The sequence below is a fragment of the Trachypithecus francoisi genome, unplaced genomic scaffold (genome assembly GCF_009764315.1).
Source record: "Trachypithecus francoisi isolate TF-2019V2 unplaced genomic scaffold, Tfra_2.0 Lachesis_group1, whole genome shotgun sequence".
Taxonomy (NCBI): Eukaryota; Metazoa; Chordata; class Mammalia; order Primates; family Cercopithecidae; genus Trachypithecus; species Trachypithecus francoisi.
Window position 1 is genome coordinate 39,249,124 of NW_022681454.1, and position 20,967 is coordinate 39,270,090.

General features: G+C 41.8%; 1 protein-coding gene across 4 annotated transcripts; it reads left to right on the forward strand.

Annotated features, from left to right (window-relative positions):
• Nucleotides 1–21: 21 nt before the first annotated feature.
• On the forward strand, nucleotides 22–20,162 carry LIAS (lipoic acid synthetase). 4 transcript variants are annotated; one of them, XM_033214012.1, is made up of 11 exons: nucleotides 22–179; nucleotides 1,489–1,661; nucleotides 2,895–2,988; nucleotides 4,547–4,627; nucleotides 6,063–6,219; nucleotides 6,302–6,359; nucleotides 8,850–8,978; nucleotides 12,056–12,201; nucleotides 13,277–13,347; nucleotides 14,839–14,950; nucleotides 19,575–20,162. In XM_033214012.1, exons 1-11 carry the CDS (start codon nucleotides 135–137, stop codon nucleotides 19,625–19,627), a joined length of 1,119 nt encoding a protein of 372 aa, XP_033069903.1. In that variant the 5' UTR covers nucleotides 22–134; the 3' UTR covers nucleotides 19,628–20,162. The 4 variants fall into 4 exon arrangements, with proteins under 4 accessions (XP_033069903.1, XP_033069904.1, XP_033069905.1 ...); XM_033214013.1 differs by lacking the exon at nucleotides 19,575–20,162 and adding an exon at nucleotides 14,345–14,477; XM_033214014.1 differs by lacking the exon at nucleotides 8,850–8,978 and having other exon boundaries at nucleotides 19,575–20,046.
• Nucleotides 20,163–20,967: the final 805 nt, after the last annotated feature.

The window sequence follows — 20,967 nt, forward strand, 5'->3', positions numbered from 1 at the left end:
CACGTAAGGCTAAAGCAGCCAGTCATGGAGCAGCTCGGCTGTTTGTCGTAAACGGAGCGACGTGTTATCGACCTGTCCTTTCCCGGGAGTTAGCGATCTCTCAATCCCTGCACTGCGCTAGTTCTAAAGAGGAAATGTCTCTACGCTGCGGGGATGCAGCCCGCACCCTGGGGCCCAGGGTGAGCCGCGGGGCGAGCGGGTTTGGGCGTGGGGTGGGGGGATCCTATCCCTTCAGAGCGCCCACGCCCAATAATAAAGGTCAGTGCATTTACTTCTAGCCAACGGCAGTTTTAAACATTTTTCTTGTAATCTCATGTCATTCTTCCACCAGCCGCAAGATATTGATATAGAGTCTCTGGCATCAGTTTGAAAGTCTCTCTGGGCCGGCACTGAGGACTTATTTTTTGTTTAGAGTGGTTTGTACCCTATATTTATGGAGCACTGCAGTGAGCACCCCACATGGCTATTCTGTGTTGGACTCTTACTGTGTGTGAGACACCACTCTAGCCGCAGAGAACAGAAACCTGTCCTCTAGGCTTTAGCTGCAGACATTGAGAAGTGCGGTAGCAATCGTGCAACACCCTAACAGGCACTCTTTTGAGTTGTCGAAGGTTCTTTTGAGTTACATGTGCAGACTCGCGGATTTTGTAGTGTTCTGGCTGTCTCATGCATGTTTGTGTTCAGATGTAAAAGCCGAATACCATGATTTCTTATGTTCTTGACTGCCATGTTCAAACACAGAAAAAACGTAACCTAGAAAGTAAAAACGTTCATCCTGGCCAATGTGGTGAAACCCCGTCTCTACTGAAAATACAAAAATTAGCTGAGCGTGGTGGCGCGCGCCTGTAATCCCAGCTACTCGGGAGGCTGAGGCAAGAGAATCGCTTGAACCCGGCAGGCGGAGGTTGCAGTGAGCCGAGATTGCGCCACAGCACTTCGGCCTGTGTGACAGAGCGAGACTCCGTCTCAAAAAAAAAAAAAAGGTAAAAACGTTAGGCTTGGTTTTCCCCCTTCCAGTTATCTGAAACCAACTGAGCATTATTAACCTACTTTTCAACAATTATGCTTATTCAAAACTCAAGAGATTTATTGCACACTTCACTTTAAACGCCCCTGATTCAAGTCAGGACCAGAACTGTGGCACCTTCTTCAGTTATTGCAGTTCAATCTTGTTGAAAGACAAACATGTAGTTCCTGGTAGTGGAGTACATGAAAGTCTGATGTATGTTAGATAGTTCCAGAGATTTCCAAATCTGTTCTAAACTCAGTAGTAAACAGTCAACTCTTACTCTCTTTTAGGTTTGCTTCCTTCAGTCATCTTTTATATTACATTCTAATGCCCTAGAATACTAGAGCTCCTAGTTTGACATAATTTCTGAAACACTTTTTTAGCTTTACCAAAAGGCTTACTTTTAGGTGTTATGATGGGTTAAAAGTAAATTATTCTGGACTCCACTAAATAAATGTCACAATGAACTCTTTCTTTAGGTATTTGGGAGATATTTATGCAGCCCAGTCAGACCGTTAAGTTCCTTGCCAGATAAAAAAAAGGAACTCTTACAGAATGGACCAGACCTTCAAGATTTTGTATCTGGTGATCTTGCAGACAGGAGCACCTGGGATGAATATAAAGGAAACCTAAAACGCCAGAAAGGAGAAAGGTAATTGAAAATTTGAGATAATTTTAACGTCCCATTCCTTTGTTGTGCATTATTTTCAGATATAACCAAGCCCTAGAATCTGTTTTTTATATCAGACTTGTTAAATTTAGCTAAAAATCATTAGAAAGATGTGATACCACAACTAGATAGAACAGGTAAGCAGATGAAATTGTTGGAATCTTTCTCTTTTCTCTGTGCCCTTACTATGTTACACTGCCATCTCCCCATTTTCTACCCGGCATCCAACTTCTTCAGAGTAGAGATTATTGCCTTGCTACTAGTCTGTTAGATCTGGGTTACTAGGTGTTGATGATCTAACATGTACTTCTCCTAGTCAATTTACATATGACCTATGGATACCTTACCTTAATTTAAAAGAGTTATGGAATTTTATGTAGAAGGTAGATTGTGTTGAGAGAGAACTTAATCCAGCTCCTCTATATCACAAGTGGATGGAAGTCATGGAGAACCAAGGATTCACAGTCTCCACTCCAAATTTTAGATCTTTTTTACGTTGAGTAACCACTATGAAATCTAGAACGTAGAGCAGACAGTGCACTGTTGTGATCTTACCTCGCTCTAAACAAATAGAGTACTTTTTGGCAGTATCATTCATGAGGGATGAGATATCAAAAACTCATTCTCTTATTAGAATAGCGTAACTCTGGCTTTGCAAAAAAGGTAGACATGAGCATAGTGCCCTGTTACACTCCATTATTGGTGTTTTCTTTTTTTTTTTTTTATTTTTTTTGAGACGGAGTTCGCTCTTGTTGCCCAGGCTGGAGTGCAAATGGCACGATCTCGGCTCACAGCAACCTCCGCCTCCAGGGTTCAAGCCATTCTCCTGCCTCAGCCTCCAGAGTAGCTGGGATTACAGGCATGCACCACTACGCCCAGCTCATTTTGTATTTTTAGTAGAGACGGGGTTTCTCCGTGTTGGTCAGGCTGGTCTCGAACTCTGGACCTCAGGTGATCCACCTGCCTCGACCTCCCAAAGTGCTGGGATTACAGGCGTGAGCCACGGTGCCTGGCCCCATTATTGGTGTTTTCTAAAGTGGTTTGAGCAAGGCTGAATTTGATTCTGTGTTCTTACTCTTATGACAGAAATTATAAGAGTTATTCTAAGATTATAGAAAAAGTATTAACTAGGAATTGTAATAGAAGAAATTAACTTCAAAGCTGTGTAATTATTTGGCAGCATATTTGTTAATAGTTATGTTTGGCTTTCCTTAGGTTAAGACTACCTCCATGGCTAAAGACAGAGATTCCCATGGGGAAAAATTACAATAAACTGAAAAACACTTTGCGGAATTTAAACCTCCATACAGTAAGTTGTCAAAGTGTAAACTATTCCTCTTAACCAAAAGCCATGTTTCTACATTTATACAACTTAAAAATTATTAATAAATATATAAATAATAACAAAGAAAGTAAATATGTTAAGTGATACATTACTACCAGGAATGGAAATATATTTAGAATCATTTTTCCTGCAAACAAAAAGATTTTTTGCCCTACAAGTTTGGAAACAAAGCTTTGTTTGTTTTATATTGCAAATTAGATACATGTTTCATTGGAAAGAATATAAAATTAAATGTGAAGCTATGTCACATACACAATGCCATATATAAAGCATGCTCTTTTACCTTTAACTGTTCAGTATATATTCTTTCAGACTTTTCTGTTTGCACATATGAAGTATATACATTCATAAAGTTTTTAATTTAAAAATGAGAGTTTGGCCAGGTGTGGTGGCTCACACCAATAATTCCAGCACTCAGAAGGCCGAGGTGGGAGGATCACCTGAGGTCAGGAGTTCAAGACCAGCCTGGCCAACATGGCGAAACCCCATCTCTACTAAAAATACAAAAAAAAAAAAAATTTGCTGGACTTGGTGGTGTCAGCCTATAGTCCCAGCTACTCGGAAGGCTGAGGCAGGAGAATCACTTGAGCCCGGGAGGTGGAGATTGCAGTGAGCCAAAATGGCACTACTGCACTCCAGCCTGGACGACACAGTGAGACTCCATCTTTAAAAATATAAAAATTCAAGTCTGTCCATTCTTATATAATTGTGTAAGGGAGTACACCTCTATAGGACATGCTCACCACACTCTAATTTTAATATAGAGTTTGGCAGTTTAACAGCCCCCCCCCCTTTTTTTTTTTTTTTTTTTTTTTGAGACGGAGTCTCGCTCTGTCGCCCAGGCTGGAGTGCAGTGGCCAGATCTCAGCTCACTACAAGCTCCGCCTCCCGGGTTCACGCCATTCTCCTGCCTCAGCCTCCGAGTAGCTGGGACTACAGGCGCCCGCCACCGCGCCCGGCTAGTTTTTTGTATTTTTAGTAGAGATGGGGTTTCACTGTGTTAGCCAGGAGGGTCTCGATCTCCTGACCTCGTGATCCGCCCACCTCGGCCTCCCAAAGTGCTGGGATTACAGGCTTGAGCCACCGCGCCCGGCCAGCCCCCCCTTTTTTTTTAAGGCAGGGCATTGCTCTGTTGTCCAGGCTAGAGCACTGTGGCACAATTGCCTTGACCTCCCAGGCTCAAGTGATCCTCCCTCCTTGGCCTTCTGAGTAGCTGGGAGTATAGATGCACATTACCATGCCTAGCTAACTTTTCGATTTTTTGTAGAGGCGGGGTTTCACTATGTTGCCGAGACTGGTACCAGATTCCTGGGCTCAAGCAATCCTCCCGCCTCAGCCTCCCAAAGTGCTGGAATTACAGGCATGAGCCAGCGCACTTGGTCTTAACAGCATTTTTGAATAGTGGATGTCTTCAAAATATGTTGTAAACAATGAGCAGTTTAAAATGTCTAATCATAGTCACCAATTGTTTAGTTGGTGGATATTGTCAACCTAATGGTGTTCCATTTCCTTTTGTACACAGGTATGTGAGGAAGCTCGATGTCCCAATATTGGAGAGTGTTGGGGAGGTGGAGAATATGCCACTGCCACAGCCACGATCATGGTAGGGCCAGCCTCAGCCTCTACAGCTTTAGTCTAGAAACTGAAAGGGAATATGTTCTGTCTTCCTAAAAATGTGTGTTATGAATCTCTGGTCAGAGTTTTCATTACATTTGCATTTATGAAAAATATTAAGAAAAAACCTGATAGAATAATCCAACCTGTTGTGATTTCACTCTTCTCTGCATAAATCTGTTATTGGTTCTTTCATTTATGTGATAGTTAATCACGCGCTGCCTTGAGATACCTCTCCTATCAATTTTTGGAAACATTATTCATGATTGCTTAACTTTTTATGTGTTTTCTGTTTAATATATTCTACAAGAAGAAGCTGTGCTTTCTGTTTTCACATTCATGGAGACCTGCACATTGATCTGTTACATATTTTATGTCTTTTAAAATCATCTTTTTTGATTATTGAGTAGATAAAATGTGTCTTCATAGGCCAGGTGCAGTGGCTGATGCCTGTAATCCCAGCATTTTGGGAGGCTGAGTCAGGCGGATCATTTGAACCCAAGAGTTTGAGACCAGCTGGGCAACATAGTAAAACCCTGTCCATACAAAAAAAAGTTTTAAAAAATTAGCTGGGCATGGTGGCACTTGCCTGTATACTCAACTACTGGGGAGGCTGAGGTGGGAGGATCACTTGAGTCCAAGAAGTTGAGGCTGCAGTAAGACATGATCATGCCACTGCATCCCAGCCTAGACTACAGAGCAAGACCCTGTTTAAAAAAAAAAGTATCTTATAAACTGTAAGTTATAAAGAATAACAGAACAGACACCTTCATACCTCCAGTTTGAGATTAAAACATTACCATTATCTTTGAATCCCCCTCTGTAGCCCCTAAACTGTATTTTAGAATCCCATTTTTCAGTTGTGTTTCTATTTTGTTTGAAGAAATGGGGGTCTCACTCTGTCACCCAGGCTGGAGTGCAGTGGCACAGTCATAGCTCACTGCAGCCTCGAACTCTAGGCTCAGGTGATCCTCCCATCTCAGCCTCCCTGAATACCTGAGGCTACAGGTACATGCCACTACACCCAGCTAATTTTTAGAGACAGGGTCTCACTGTGTTGCCCATGCTGGTCTCAAACTCTCAACAATCCTCCCACCTCAGCCTCCAGAGTAGCTGGGATTATAGGAGCAAGCCCCTGTACCCTGCTTTGTTTTTTAAATTTAAATTTTGTGTCCTTTCCTGATCCCATCCCCTTTTCTCTTCCCTGAACACTATTCTTATTGCTGAGTTTATTATTTCCCTTTCTTTTTAGTTGTATCACATATGTTTGTGTTTCTTGACTATCATTTAGTTTCGAATGTTTCAAATTTCTTATAAACAGAAGCAAACTGTATGCATTCTTTGCAACTTGCTTTATTCTCTCAACATTATGTCCTTAAGGGTCATCTGTCTATTTGATTTAAACTGTAACATTTCTATTTTAGTTGATGGGTGACACATGTACAAGAGGTTGCAGATTTTGTTCTGTTAAGACTGCAAGAAATCCTCCTCCACTGGATGCCAGTGAGCCCTACAATACTGCAAAGGCAATTGCAGAATGGGGTCTGGATTATGTTGTCCTGACATCTGTGGATCGAGATGGTTAGTGTGTCATCGTGGCCTCTACCAGAAATTGGCTCTAAATGGTGACATCATCTTCAGCAGTGGATTCTTTTATTTCTAGATATGCCTGATGGGGGAGCTGAACACATTGCAAAGACTGTATCATATTTAAAGGAAAGGTACTTATTTTTGCATTTGTTTGTGTAATTTAAGGACCGTTTTGGACCCACATGAGTTCAGTTTAAGTTCTTTACCTTGAAGCAGGGATTATTCACTTTCTGGGGAGTTTCATAGTTTTCTGATAATTCACTGGAAATTATGTACACATTTCTTTGGAAAAAGCATATTTGTATGTACAGATATATATTTGCAGAGAATTTTAGGGGCTCAGTAACATGAACTTATCTATAGACCTTTAGCCCATAGAATCCCTCCCTCATATTAGAGCATTAGTCTAAACTTTGAATAATTTTCTTTAAAAAGTATAAACCTGGTCTTCTTAGTAATGATTTTTTTTTTTTGAGACGGAGTCTCACTCTTTTGCCCAGGCTGGAGTGCAGTGGCGCCATTTCACTGCAACCTCCACCTCCTAGTTCAAGCATTTCTCCTGCCTCGGCCTCCCAAGTAGCTGGGATTACAGGCCCATGCCACCACGCTCAGCTATTTTTTGTACTTTTAGTAAGAGACAGGATTTCACCATGTTGGCCAGAATGGGTCTCAAACTCCTGACCTCAATTGATCCACCCACCTGAGCCAAAAGTGCAGGATTACAGGCCTGGGCCACCGCACCCAACCTGTTTTGTTTTGTTTTGTTTTGTTTTGTTTTAGAGACAGTCTTGCTTTGTCATCTAGGCTGGAGTGCAGTGGCCTGGTCATAGCTCACTGCAGCCTCAAACTTCTGGGCTCAAGCAGTCCTTCTGCCTCAGCCTCCCAAGTAGCTGGGACTGCAAGTACACACTACCATGCTTGGCTAATTTATTTTTCATTTTTTTTTTTAGAGACAGAATCTTGCTACATTCCCCAGGCTCATCTCAAACTCCTGGCCTCAAGCAATACTCCTGCCTCGCCCTCCCGAAGTGCTGGGATTATTCTAATTTTCTACAACTCAGTACTAGTTTGGCACCTAAGCACACTTAGTAAATTTTTTAAATGATTCCCTAGTATTTTCTGTTTTCTATTTACTATAGTTCATTTTTGAAAAATCTGTTTGCAGCCCACTAAGTTTATTTTACAAGCTTCAATGGGTCTTAGCTTGCAGTTTAAAAAAGCAGTAGAACCAAGCATAGTGGTTCACGCCTATAGTTCTGGCACTCTGGGAGGCCAAAGCAGGAAGATTGCTTGAGGCCAGATGTTCAAGACCAGCCTGGGCAACATAGGGAGATGCTGTCTCTACAAAAAATAAATTTAAAAAAAAATAGGTGGATGTGGTAGCATGCGCCTGTAGTCCTACCTGCTTGGGAGCCTGAGGCAGAAGGATTGTGTGAGCCTAGGAGTTCAAAGTTACAGTGAGCTATGATGCACTGGGCAACAGAGCAAGACCCTGTTTTTATTTAAAAAAAAAAAAAAACAGAATTATAGGATATGTTCTTTGAACATCTCGTATGTTCATGATAAGGGTGTACATGTAGTCTTTTCTACATCTGTTCTTTCAGGAAGCAACTCCAGACACTTTGCCAGTGGGTTTATGAAAAAGTTTGTCAACTGTTTCAGTCATTTTTGCTGGTGTCAAAGGGAACAGCTCTGTGACCCAGTTCACATTATAATGCTTGGATGAAGGCCGGGCGCAGTGGCTCAAGCCTGTAATCCCAGCACTTTGGGAGGCCGAGACGGGCGGATCACGAGGTCAGGAGATCGAGACCATCCTGGCTAACACGGTGAAACCCCATCTCTACTAAAAACTACAAAAAACTAGCCGGGCGACGTGGCGGTGCCTGTAGTCCCAGCTACCCGGGAGGCTGAGGCAGGAGAATGGCGTCAACCCGGGAGGCGGAGCTTGCAGTGAGCTGAGATCCGGCCACAGCACTCCAGCCTGGGCCACAGAGCGAGACTCCGTCTCAAAAAAAAAAAAAAAAAAAAAAGCTTGGATGAATAGATATAGCCACAACATAAATAGGAAGATTAATGTTTAGCTCGTACTTCGTTTAACAAAGCTCATGACTCAGCACCCAGAAAATAGTTTTTAAAACCCATAGTACTTGTGAAATATTTGCCTAGAGGAAAGGAGGAGAGCATGATTTGATGACTTTTTAAAGAAATCAAAATTAAAGCAATCAAATAATACATTTATATAAGAAATATCTCAATTTACTTTCCAAAGAGTAAAGTTTTATATTTAATGTTTTAATATTTCATATTTTAGTTTCTTACAATTATTTACTTTTTCTAAAACCTACTCAAATTAGGTTTAAAAGTCTACTATATATAATTTGAAATTTTATTCAGTTTGCCTACAGGTGTGTTTTAACCAGTGTGTACATAGTATTTAATGTTCCGCTTTTTTTTTCTCATAATGGTTCCTGTATGAACATCTGTATGTTCATACTTTGCTTGGCAAAGTTCTAAAGGTTACTGTGTTGAAACATACTGAATGAGTACTGATAATTTCTATTTTGAGCAACAGGTATGTCAGTGCTTTCTCTCTGTTTGATAATTCTCTTTTTTCCCCCTAGGAATCCAAAAATCCTTGTGGAATGTCTTACTCCTGATTTTCGAGGTGATCTCAAAGCAATAGAAAAAGTTGCTCTGTCAGGATTAGACGTGTATGCACATAATGTAGAAACAGTCCCAGAATTACAGAGGTGAATACGTGTACAAAGTAATGTTGGGAAGTTAGGTGGGTCAAAATATGCCGTATATACTTACCTTTTCCAGGGGTGAACTTTGCCATCGACTTTTATAAAGTAAACTCTATTCTTTTTTGATTTTTAGGAAAACTCAGTCTATGTCTATTACATAAAAATCAGAAAATATCACCAACAAAAACAGCATAAATATCATCCATAATAGTATTTCCATCCAGCAATATCAGTTACTTAGTGTTTATATTATAAACACTATATTTGTACTGCATAATTGTTTTTTTTTTTTTTTTTTTTTTTTTTTTTTGAGACGGAGTCTTGCTCTGTCCCCCGGGCTGGAGTGTAGTGGCCCGATCTCAGCTCACTGCAAGCTCCGCCCCCCGGGTTTACGCCATTCTCCTGCCTCAGCCTCCCGAGTAGCTGGGACTACAGGCGCCCACCACCTCGCCTGGCTAGTTTTTTGTATTTTTAGTAGAGACGGGGTTTCACCGTGTTAGCCAGGATGGTCTCGATCTCCTGACCTTGTGATCCGCCCGTCTCGGCCTCCCAAAGTGCTGGGATTACAGGCTTGAGCCACCGCGCCCGGCTATTGTAGTTTTATATTTATAATATACTTAATTTTTATATTATAAACATTAAAGTGATAATCATATTACTAACAGTTACTGTGTGTTTTAATACACATAAATAATGAACATCTTTTCTTTCTTTTTTTTTTTAAATAATATCAGACTGCAAATTTCAATGAGTTGTTTGTTTCCCCCTCCCCACAAAAAAGTTTCGAAGGGGGGAAAAATTACACTAGAGCAATTGCTTTGGTTGTAATTCTAAAGAAAAGGCTTCAAAAATATATTTGGCTGGGCGCGGTGGCATATGCCTGTAATCCCAGCTACTCAGAAGGCTGAGGCAGGAGAAGAATCGCTTGAACTCGGGAGGCGTGAGCCAAGATCGCGCCATTGCACTCCAGCCTGGGCAACGAGAGCAAAACTCCATCTAGAAAGAGAAAGAAAGAAAGAAAAAAAAATACATATATATACATGTATATACAGCACTAATATATGTAATGAAGGATGCAGAAGAAAAACTCGTGGCTCACGCTTGTAATCCTAGCACTTTGGGAGGCCAAGGCGGGCGAATTACCTGAGGTCGGGAGTTCAAGACCAGCCTGGCCAACATGATGAAACCCCGTCTCTACTAAATACACAAAAAATTAGCCAGGTGTAGTGACGCGCATCTATAATTCCAGCTACTCTGGAGGCTGAGGCAGGAGAATTGCTTGAACCTGGGAGGTGCAGGCTGTGGTAAACCAAGATAGTGATGGTGCCACTGCACTCCAGCCTGGGCAACAGAGCGAGACTTCAAAAAAAAAAGAAAAACTCGGCCGGGCGCGGTGGCTCAACCCTGTAATCCCAGCACTTTGGGAGGCGGAGACGGGCGGATCACTAGGTCAGGAGATCGAGACCATCCTGGCGAACACGGTGAAACCCCGTCTCTACTAAAAAATACAAAAAACTGTGGCCGGGCGCGGTGGCTCAAGCCTGTAATCCCAGCACTTTGGGAGGCCGAGACGGGCGGATCACGAGGTCAGGAGATCGAGACCATCCTGGCTAATAAGGTGAAACCCTGTCTCTACTTAAAAATACAAAAAACTAGCCGGGCGACGAGGCGGGCGCCTGTAGTCCCAGCTACTCGGGAGGCTGAGGCAGGAGAATGGCGTAAACCCGGGAGGCGGAGCTTGCAGTGAGCTGAGATCTGGCCACTGCACTCCAGCCTGGGTGGCAGAGCAAGACTCCGTCTCAAAAAAAAAAAAACATAAAAAATACAAAAAACTTAGGCAGGCAAGGTGGCGGGGGCCTGTAGTCCCAGCTACTTGGGAGGCTGAGGCGGGAGAATGGCCTAAACCCGGGGTGGAGCTTGCAGTGAGCTGCGATCCCGTCACTGCACTCCAGCCTGGGCGACAGAGCGAGACTCTGTCTCAAAAAAAAAAAAAAAAAAGAAAAACTCATATCATTCAGATGTACTTTTTTTAAAAAGTAGACACAATGCTTTCTTACTCCTAATAATTTCAGTAATTAAGAGTAATTATTGGCAAGTAACACTGATGTAAAAAGTAAGGATTATTATCCACATCCATTCAAATTTTAGAAAAATGAACATTTTAAGCTTCAGGCAAGATTAATATCATTTTTTCTTTAATTTAGCATTTAGCAGTGATTTTATTAGCTTCTGCATATGATCTGTGTCATAGAACCTGAAATAAAGTAAACAATAACCATCATTTTCACTAAATCATAAACAGTAGAGACCATAACTTAATTTCAGTGGAGAAATTCTGTTAAAAAGTAATTTCTGTATTGTCAGTTTCAGTTATTTTTAAATTCATAAATTTGTTTCTTTCCTGTTAACTAGTGTCTGATGAAAAACAATTACAGAAAATAAAGCTGCATTAGAATTGAAATGAAATGCGGTTTAACATCAGAAGCTTTCTGGCCTTTTGGCTTAAATGATAAGTCATTTAAGCCACGGTACACAGCCTGTTGCAACCTTGTCATGATACCACCACCAGTGGGTGCCAGTTTCCCTGGTTTCACTTAAGAAACATGATCCTTTCCAGTGAAAATTCCAGAATCATTCATTTCTTTACCTAAGAGGTGGCAGTGTTGTGTACTTACCAGCAGAGGGCAGCTTAGTCTTCAGAAAAGAAATGAAAGTTTCAACCCTGTGACGTGGGTTCAGCTTATTTTTTTCTTTGTTCAGCATAGAGACTCTCTTCTGCTTTTTTTTCCTTTCTCTCCTAATTTTTCGCTTCAGAATTCTGGTTTCCCAATGCATCAACTGAAGTAATTTCTTCCATTGTACTTTTCTCTGCCCCAGGCTTGAGGCAGAGCTAGGGAGCCCAATGAGGCCTTTTCTTTCCTAAATTAACAGTTAGGCATTTGTGCATAAGTGCTACCTTTCAACTATGTGGTTTAAGATAATGTGCAGAATGTACTTCTCTGGTCTTTCAGGTTGCTTGCGTAACTATGTACTTGGTTGAACTTGTAATTCTTGCTGACAACAGTCCTGCTGTTTTCCAGTAAGGTTCGTGATCCTCGGGCCAATTTTGATCAGTCCCTGCGTGTACTGAAACATGCCAAGAAGGTTCAGCCTGATGTTATTTCTAAAACATCTATAATGTTGGGTTTAGGCGAGAATGATGAGCAAGTATATGCAACAATGAAAGGTAAAGAAATTGAAAAATGAAAAAATCTTTCCCATCTAATTTGAGTAATAGCAGGAACTCACTCACTTTGAAGGCCCTTCTCAGAACAAAGTATATGGTTATAAATAGCAGCATTAAAAGAAAACTAACTTGCACATTCACCCCCAAATCTAAAATACAAGTTAAAAAAAAAATAAAGCAAAGGAAATAAATTTTCTTGGGATTTCATGGAGTGACATGCATGAAGCTCAGGATACGAAATTTATATCCCATTTTATTCCCCATCCTTGCATCCACTGATAGCATGATTTCATTCACTTTTCTCATTCTATCATTGGACACTTTTGGAGAGCCAGCCAGGTACCAGGCACTGACAGTTCATAGATCAATAGACTAATCCAAGCCTCTGAGAAAGAGCTTACTTCTAGCATTGTCACCTAACATGGTGTGCTTCAGACTTTGCTGAACCTTAGTCCCATAAGTCCATTTGCTTTGTGATTCTTGGACTTTTTAAACTTTGGGAATAAAAGTTTTAATTTTAGCAGAGGATCCTTAGATTGCTTGTAATTATTTAGTGGTTCAAAGAGTAGTAAGTTCATATAGTAAGAGCTGCTGTTTACCAAATTGCACGCAGTTTATTAGAAAGGTTCTGATACGTCACAGTTTAAACCACAGCCCCCATAGCATATCTTGTGCATTGAGTAAAAACCTAATGCAACATATTTGCTCTATAATATAGGTGCATTCAGGTTTTTGCATATACTATTTCCCATACCTTTTCTGCCAAACAGACTCCTACTCTAAAACACCCTCCACTACTATTTTAACATTTATTCTGTACTATTAGAAGTATTTATCCTTGTATCTATAAGCCCTACATGCCCTACATGACTGTCTTAATTATTACTGTTTTCAGTCCTTACCACAGTCCCTGGCACATAATACTTTTGAATGAATAGGTGTTATCTTATTCCCCAACATGAGGATTATGGACTGTCATAAAGTTCACACCGTTTTTAAATATTCCTCAGGAAAATTATGGTTAGGTCTACAATTAAAGTATTTGCTAACGTAATTTGTGCTTTTCTTCCTACAGCACTTCGTGAGGCAGATGTAGACTGCTTGACTTTAGGACAATATATGCAGCCAACAAGGCGTCATCTTAAGGTACACGTATCTTGATTTGCTTTTTTTTTTTAAGACGGAGTTTTGCTCTTGTCACCCAAGCTGGAGTGTAGTGGCACGATCTCGGCTCACTGTAATCTCTGCCTCCTGGGTTCAGGTGATTCTCCTGCCTCACCCTCCTGAGTAGCTGGGACTACAGACAGGTGCCACTACATCTGGCTAAATTATATCTGTAGATACAGATATAGATATAGATATAGATATAGATATTTTTGTTGTTGTTGTTTGACACAGAGTCTCGCTCTGTCACCCAGACTAGAGTGCAGTGGTGCAATCTCAGCTAACTGCAACCTCCACCTCCCAGGTTCAAACAATTTTCATGACTCAGCCTCCTGAGTAGCTGGGATTACAGGCATGAACTACTACACCTGACTAACTTTTTTATATTTTTAGAGACAGAATTTTGGCATGTTGCCCAGGCTGGTCTTGAACTCCTGAGCTCAGGCAATCCACCCACCTTGGCCTCCCAAAGCACTAGGATTGCAGGTGTGAGCCACCACACCTGGTCAATTTTGTAATATTTTTAATGGAGACGGGGTTTCACCATTTTGGCCATGCTAGTCTTGAACTCCTGACCTTAGGTGGTCCGCCCGCCTCAGCCTTCCAAAGTGCTGGGATTACAGGTGTGAGCCACTGCGCCCAGCCCATGTATAGCTTTTGACTCCCAAAAAATCATAACTACTAATAGCCTTCTGTTAACCGGAAGCCTTACCAATAACAACAGTCAATTAACACACATTTTATATGTTACATAAGTGGGCCTGTGCAGTTACCATGTTGTTCAAGGGTCAGCTGTATACTAGTAAGTCCCAGTTTTATTATCTACATAAATCAGCTACATTGGCACATATTTGCTGCCTCCCCCATTTTCTCCACAAATTTCACAACTCAAGTGAACCTAGAGAAAAAGAATTTAGAAGTTGGGAAATGGCACTCATTTACACTTGGTTATTGTGTAATTTGTTTTTTGTTATGTTAGAGCCAGAGGCGAAGTAAGAATGGGAAACCATTGTTTCTGTTTCTATCATGGACGTTTATCCATTCATTCAAGAAGCTTGTGTTGAGCAGTGACCATGTGCCAGTCACAGTGCTAAGCAGAAGATACAAATTGAGTAAGACAGTCTTGTCCTCAAGAATCAGATAGGCATGAGTAATTCTTGAATTTACCTATTAATGAAGGAAAAATATAGATAAATAATCTCTATAGATAATCTCTTCTTTTTCTGTCCTTTGGAATAGCCAATGTAGCACAAAATTGATATGCTTCCCTGCCTCTATAATTCCCTGTATTTACATCCCAGTAGAGTGGCCAATAAGTAACCAGTAAACAGGGAGGAGGGAGAGGACAAAAGCCTGGGGGTGGAGGCAAGATAAATTATGCAGTGAACAGCGTTCTGCATAAATGGGTATAGACTTTCTGCAGAATCAAAGAGGAATTCTAAAATCTGATCAGAAGTAATTATTTAAATCTAGGTTGAAGAATATATTACTCCTGAAAAATTCCAATACTGGGAAAAAGTAGGAAATGAACTTGGATTTCATTATACTGCAAGTGGCCCTTTGGTGCGTTCTTCATATAAAGCAGGTAAGTTAGATTGCAGGGCATGGTTTTATTTAGGCCATTAACTTTCCACATTAAGTTCTACCACCAATCACTAAAACTCTTGACAAATTGTAATGCCTTTGGTGGTCTTGGTAGAGGGCGTAGTTTTTTTTCCTGGAACATGCTTAGGAGCTTTGCTCCATGGGGACCATGTTAAGGAAAAGTTTCTCTTAATCCTTTGTTTCTTAAACAAATTCAGCCCCCTGCTTTGTAACTCAGCTACTATAGTAAAAGCAGAAACAATTAGTTTATTGATTTATTCTATGTGTAGATTTCAGTAGTAGATTATTCAGATATGACAGAGCATGTCAAGCATCTAATAGGGTTTTCTGAGAAATACATATTTATTTGGAAATGATGCCAGCTGCATCTCCAGACGACCAATTTCAATCAATTTAAGCACTGAAAAGTATCTGTTTGATAGTATTGCTTGCGTCATTACATTTCTTTGTATTTTTCCCCCAGAGGCAACAGAAAAATATCCATAAGATTATTTTTCTCCGTAGAAACATTTAGTGATTGGCCGGGCGCGGTGGCTCAAGCCTGTAATCCCAGCACTTTGGGAGGCCGAGACGGGCGGATCACAAGGTCAGGAGATCGAGACCATCCTGGCTAATACGGTGAAACCCCGTCTCTACTAAAGAATACAAAAAAAAACTAGCCGGGCAACGAGGCGGGCGCCTGTAGTCCCAGCTACTTGGGAGGCGGAGGCAGGAGAATGGTGTGAACCTGGGAGGCGGAGCTTGCAGTGAGCTGAGATCCGGCCACCGCACTCCAGCCTGGGCGACAGAGCCAGACTCCGTCTCAAAAAAAAAAAAAAAAAAAAAAAAAAAGAAACATTTAGTGATTTTACTAGCTACAATGCAGTTTTTTTTACCTTTGGAATTTCAGCTCTTATTTTAATCAATAGCTTGAATTGATTTATGAAAATCAAATCAGTTTCCAAGGGATAAAAAGTCACGTGATAATGATTGTCAGAGGATCCATAGAACATATCTGAAGACTGAATTTAATCTAGAAAGTGTTTATGATGTCCCTGTCAGTTGGACTTAACAATTACAATTATTAAGAATAAATAGGCTGGCCGGGTGCGGTGGCTCACGCCTGTAATCCCAGCACTTTGGGAGGCTGGGGGATCACGAGGTCAGGAGATCGAGACCATCCTGGCTAACATAGTGAAAACCCTGTCTCCACTAAAAATACAAAAAATTAGCCGGGCATGGTGGCGGACGTCTGTAGTCCCAGCTACTCAGGAGGCTGAGGCAGGAGAATGGCGTGAACCCAGGAGGCAGAGCTTGCAGTGAGCCGAGATTATGCCACTGCACTCCAGCCTGGGTGACAGAGCAAGACTCCATCTCAAAAAAAAAAAAAGAATAAAGAGGCCAGGCAAGGTGGCTCATGCCTCTAATCCCAGCACTTTGGAAGGCAGGAGGATTACTTGAGCCCAGGAGTTCAAGGATGCAGTGAGCTATGATCATGTCACTACAACTCTAGCCTGGGTGACACAGCAAGATACTGTGTCTCAAAATAAAAATAAAATAAAGAAACAGCTAGGCCAGGTGAGGTGGTGTGTGCCTATAGTCCCACCTTCTTGGGAGACTGAGGCAGGAGGATCGCATGGGCCCAGGAGTTCAAATAGAGCTTGAGCAACATTGTGAGACCTCATCTCTTTATTTTTTATTTTTTTAGATGGTTCTTTTTTTTTTTTTTTTTTTTTTTTTTGAGACGGAGTCTCTCTCTGTCGCCCAGGCTGGAGTGCAGTGGCCGGATCTCAGCTCACTGCAAGCTCCGCCTCCCGGGTTTACGCCATTCTCCTGGCTCAGCCTCGGGAGTAGCTGGGACTACAGGCACCCGCTACCTCGCCTGGCTAGTTTTTTGTATTTTTTTAGTAAAGATGGGGTTTCACCGTGTTAGCCAGGATGGTCTTGATCTCCTGACCTCATGATCTGCCCGTCTCGGCCTCCCAAAGTGCTGGGATTACAGGCTTGAGCCACTGCACCTGGCCGTTATTTTTTTTTTTTTTTTTTTTTTTGTTTTGAGGTGGAGTCCCTCTTCGTCACCCAGGCTGGAGTGCAGTGGTGCAGTCTTGGCTTACTGCAACCTCTGCCTCCCAGGTTCACGCCATTCTCCTGCCTCAGCCTCCCGAGTAGCTGGGACTACAGGCACATGCCACCACGCCCAGCTAATTTTTTGTATTTTTAGTAGAGACGGGGTTTCACTGTGTTAACCAGGATGGCCTCGATCTCCTGACCTTGTGATCCGCCCGCCTCGGCCTCTGAAAGTGCTGGGATTACAGGTGTGAGCCACCACACCTGTCCGACCTTGTCTCTTTAAAAATAAACTAGGTATTGGCCGGACGTGGTGGCTTATGCCTGAAATCCCAGCACTTTGGGAGGCCGCAGCGGGCAGATCACAAGGTCAGGAGTTCAAGACCATTCTGGCCAAAATAGTGAAACCTCATCTCTCCTAAAAATACAAAAATTTAGGCCGGGTACGGTGGCTTATGTCTGTAATCCCAACACTTTGGGAGGTGGGTGGATCATGAGGTCAAGAGATCGAGATCATCCTGGCCAGCATAGTGAAACCCCATCTCTACTAAAAATACAAAAATTAGCTGGGCATGGTGGTGCGCACCTGTAGTCCAGCTACTCGGGAGGCTGAGGCCAGAGAATAGCTTGAACCCGGGAGGCGGAGGTTACAGTGAGCCAAGATCCTGCCACTCCACTCCAGCCTAGCAACACAGCAAGACTCCATCTCCAAAAGAAAAAAAAATTACAAAAATTAGCTGGGCATGGTGGCGTGTGCCTGTAGTCCCAGCTCCTTGGGCGGCTGAGGCAGGAAAATTGCTTGAACCCAGGAGGCAGAGGTTGTGGTGAGCCAAGATCACGCCACTGCACTCCAGCCTGGGCAACAGAGCGAGACTCTGTCTCAAAAATAAATAAATAAATAAGCTAGGTTTGGTTTTTTTTTTTTTTTTGATCTAAAGTGATGATGTTTTAAATGATTGCTTTGTATATTGGAGTCTAAATCTTAAATATGTTTAAATTAAACAAATTCTATTTGAAAAAATTAATGCTCCAGTATTAGTAATATTCAGTATGTTCCTATAAAGACATTTAAGGCCGGGTGCAGTGGCTCACGCCTATAATCCTAGCACTTTGGGAGGCTGACGTGGGTGGATCACTTGAGCCCAGGAGTTCAAGACCAGCCTGGGCAACATGGCAAAACCCCATCTTTACAAAAATACAGAAATTAGCTGGGTGGCTGATTTGCTGGGTGGTGGTGCGCACCTTTAGTTCTAGCTACCCAGGACGCTGAGGCGGGAGAATCACCTGAGCCCAGGAGGTTGAGGCTGCATTGAGCTGTGATCGTGCCACTGCACTCCAGCCTGGGTGACAGAGTGAGATCCTGTCTCAAAAATAAATAAATAAATAAAAATAGTAATTTAAAACATTTTAATGAACTAATAGCTCATCATAGTTTGAAAACCCAAGAATTTGATTCAGCACTGACTGACAGGATGTGAGGATTTTGAAAACCAGTAATCGCAAGTGATTTAGTCTTCAAGCAGCACTGCTGGCAAGCTAAAAATACATATGAAGGATAGAACCACTATCAGCTTCTAGAATGGTTAGAGTAATATCCTTGGAAAGGAGTTTTTCTTTTGTTAAAGAAAAATTTCTAACATATAAAAGGAAGTAAATTACGGACTTTTTGATGCTTTCTAAATTACCAGGAAAAGATCAAATTCTGGTACATGATGAGCATTAGACTAAAATGATGGATTAGGGTCTGATAAAGTTGGTGCTACTCCCACGACATTCGGAGGAGGTATGGAGCAGCATGGATTACTTGGCTGGGTTATGAGCCTTGGGATTTGCAGAGATTATATGTAGATACACTCATCACAGTTCTACTCATATGTAAGATGGCAAAGAGAAGTTAATCAGACTCCTCGTAAAATCAGGCCTCCAGTGCTGTGCTCTACCAATAAGCATGGAGTCATGCTGTAAGAGCAATAGACTAAATGGAATGCTAATGGCCTAAAAAGAGAATGTGCCCTCTAAGCTGCTAACTTACTGCATAGGCACAACTCAGGCGGTGGAGAGAAAGCCCATTACAAACGAAGAGCTCTTGCTTCCCTAGAGGGGAATAAGCTAAAGAGATTCCATCAGATGCGTCTGCTCAACTGCAACGAGGTCTGTTTTATAAACATCAGATCCAGCCTAATAATGTAGCAAAATTGCTCTTGGAAGTGAATTTTGCCAAGAGCAATACTTTGACAGTGATGAGGGATAGATAGTGCACATAAAGTAGAATAAATGTGCAGACCCATGTATACAGTAGGGCCACCCTTCGTAATATTGAGTTACTAGAAAGAATAGTAGTAGGAGACTCTAGTCATTATTGCCGGGGAGAAAGGCCAAAGATATAGGGGATATTTAGGTTAGAAAAATATTGCCATTGAGGTCTGAGAAGAGGGAAGTGTCACTAAATACAAATGTCTTCTTCAAAGGGGAAACACCAAAAATATAATTTTCAAATAGTTGTCTCACTGTTATTTACTTTAAGTTGATATTAATGTGTTTTCTTTTTTCCTAAATAGGTGAATTTTTCCTGAAAAATCTAGTGGCTAAAAGAAAAACAAAAACCCTCTAAAACTTCAAGACCTTCAAGATCACAGAAATTTTTAAAATTTGATTCTAGTTAATAACAGAGGTGGTGCCAGAATGCCTGGACTACAGTAGATGTACCCCACCTCTTTGCTTAAAACAAAAAAATGTCAGTAGCCAGGCGTAGTGGCTCACGCCTGTAATCCCAGCACTTTAGGAGGCCGAGGCGGGTGGATCACCTGAGGTCAGGAGTTCGAGACCAGCCTGGCCTGCATGGTGAAACCCTGTCTCTACTAAAAATACAAAAATTAGCCGGGCGTGGTGGCGGGCGCCTGTAATCCCAGCTACTCGGGAGACTGAGGCAGAAGAGTCACTTGAACCTGGGAGGGGGAGGTTGCAGTGAGCCGAGATCGCACCATTGCCTTCCAGCCTGGGTGACAAGAGCAAAACTCCATCTCAAATAAATAAATAAAAAGGAAAAAAGTCAATAAACTATAGATTTAATTACAGTAATTCATTTGGCTTTTTGTATATCTTCTTTGTCCCAATAAACAGTTGCTTGCTGTGATGTAATCTTAAAATATCTTTGTAAGAATTTTCTGTTAAATAATTTTAAAATGCATTAAAAACTTCCAGAGACGAGGCATGGTGGCTGACACCTATAATCCCAACATTTTGGGAGGCCAAGGCGGGCAGATCACTTGAGCCCAGGAGTTTGAGACCAGCCTGAGCAACATGGTGAGACCCTATCTCTACAGAAAAATTTAAAAATTAACCAGATGTGGTGGCATGCATCCGTAGTCCCAGCTACTCAGGCTGAGGTGAGAGGATCACATGAACCTGGGAAGCGAGGTTGCAATGAGCTGAGATGGTGCCACTGTTCTCCAGCCTGGACACTGTAACTGCTCTCCAGACTCTGTCTCAAAAAAAACAAAAACTTCCAGATTTTCCAGTCCACTGTTAACATCATCATTACATTTCATTTATGAAAAATAAAAACTTCATTTGTTACTGTGATGGAACAGTCACAGTAACATAATCACAGTTTCATAGGTTGAAACTGTGATCAGTTATGATTAACCTTTGTCCTTATAATATTGGAATAATTTAGAAAGGCTTAAGAGTGAATGTTGGCCAGACGTGGTGGCTCATGCCTGTAATTCCAGCACTCTGAGAGGCTGAGGTGGGCGGATCACCTGAGGTTGGGAGTTTGAAACCAGCCTGGCCAACCTGGTGAAACTCCATTGCTACTAAAAATACAAAAATTAGCTAGGCGGGTTGGCAGGTGGCTGTAATCCCAGCCACTCGGGAGGCTGAGGCACGAGAATTACTTGAGCCTGTGAAGTGGAGATTGCAGTGAGGTGAGATCGTGCTACTGCACTCCAG

What these genes read in the sequence shown, in the direction of transcription:
- LIAS (XM_033214012.1), top strand. Translation starts at nt 135, where the DNA reads ATGTCTCTACGCTGCGGGGATGCAGCCCGCACCCTGGGGCCCAGG. An exon ending in CAACAAGGCGTCATCTTAAG is followed by an intron (nt 13,348 to 14,838) that starts GTACACGTATCT and finishes ATTTAAATCTAG; the next exon opens with GTTGAAGAATATATTACTCC. An exon ending in GCGTTCTTCATATAAAGCAG is followed by an intron (nt 14,951 to 19,574) that starts GTAAGTTAGATT and finishes TTTCCTAAATAG; the next exon opens with GTGAATTTTTCCTGAAAAAT.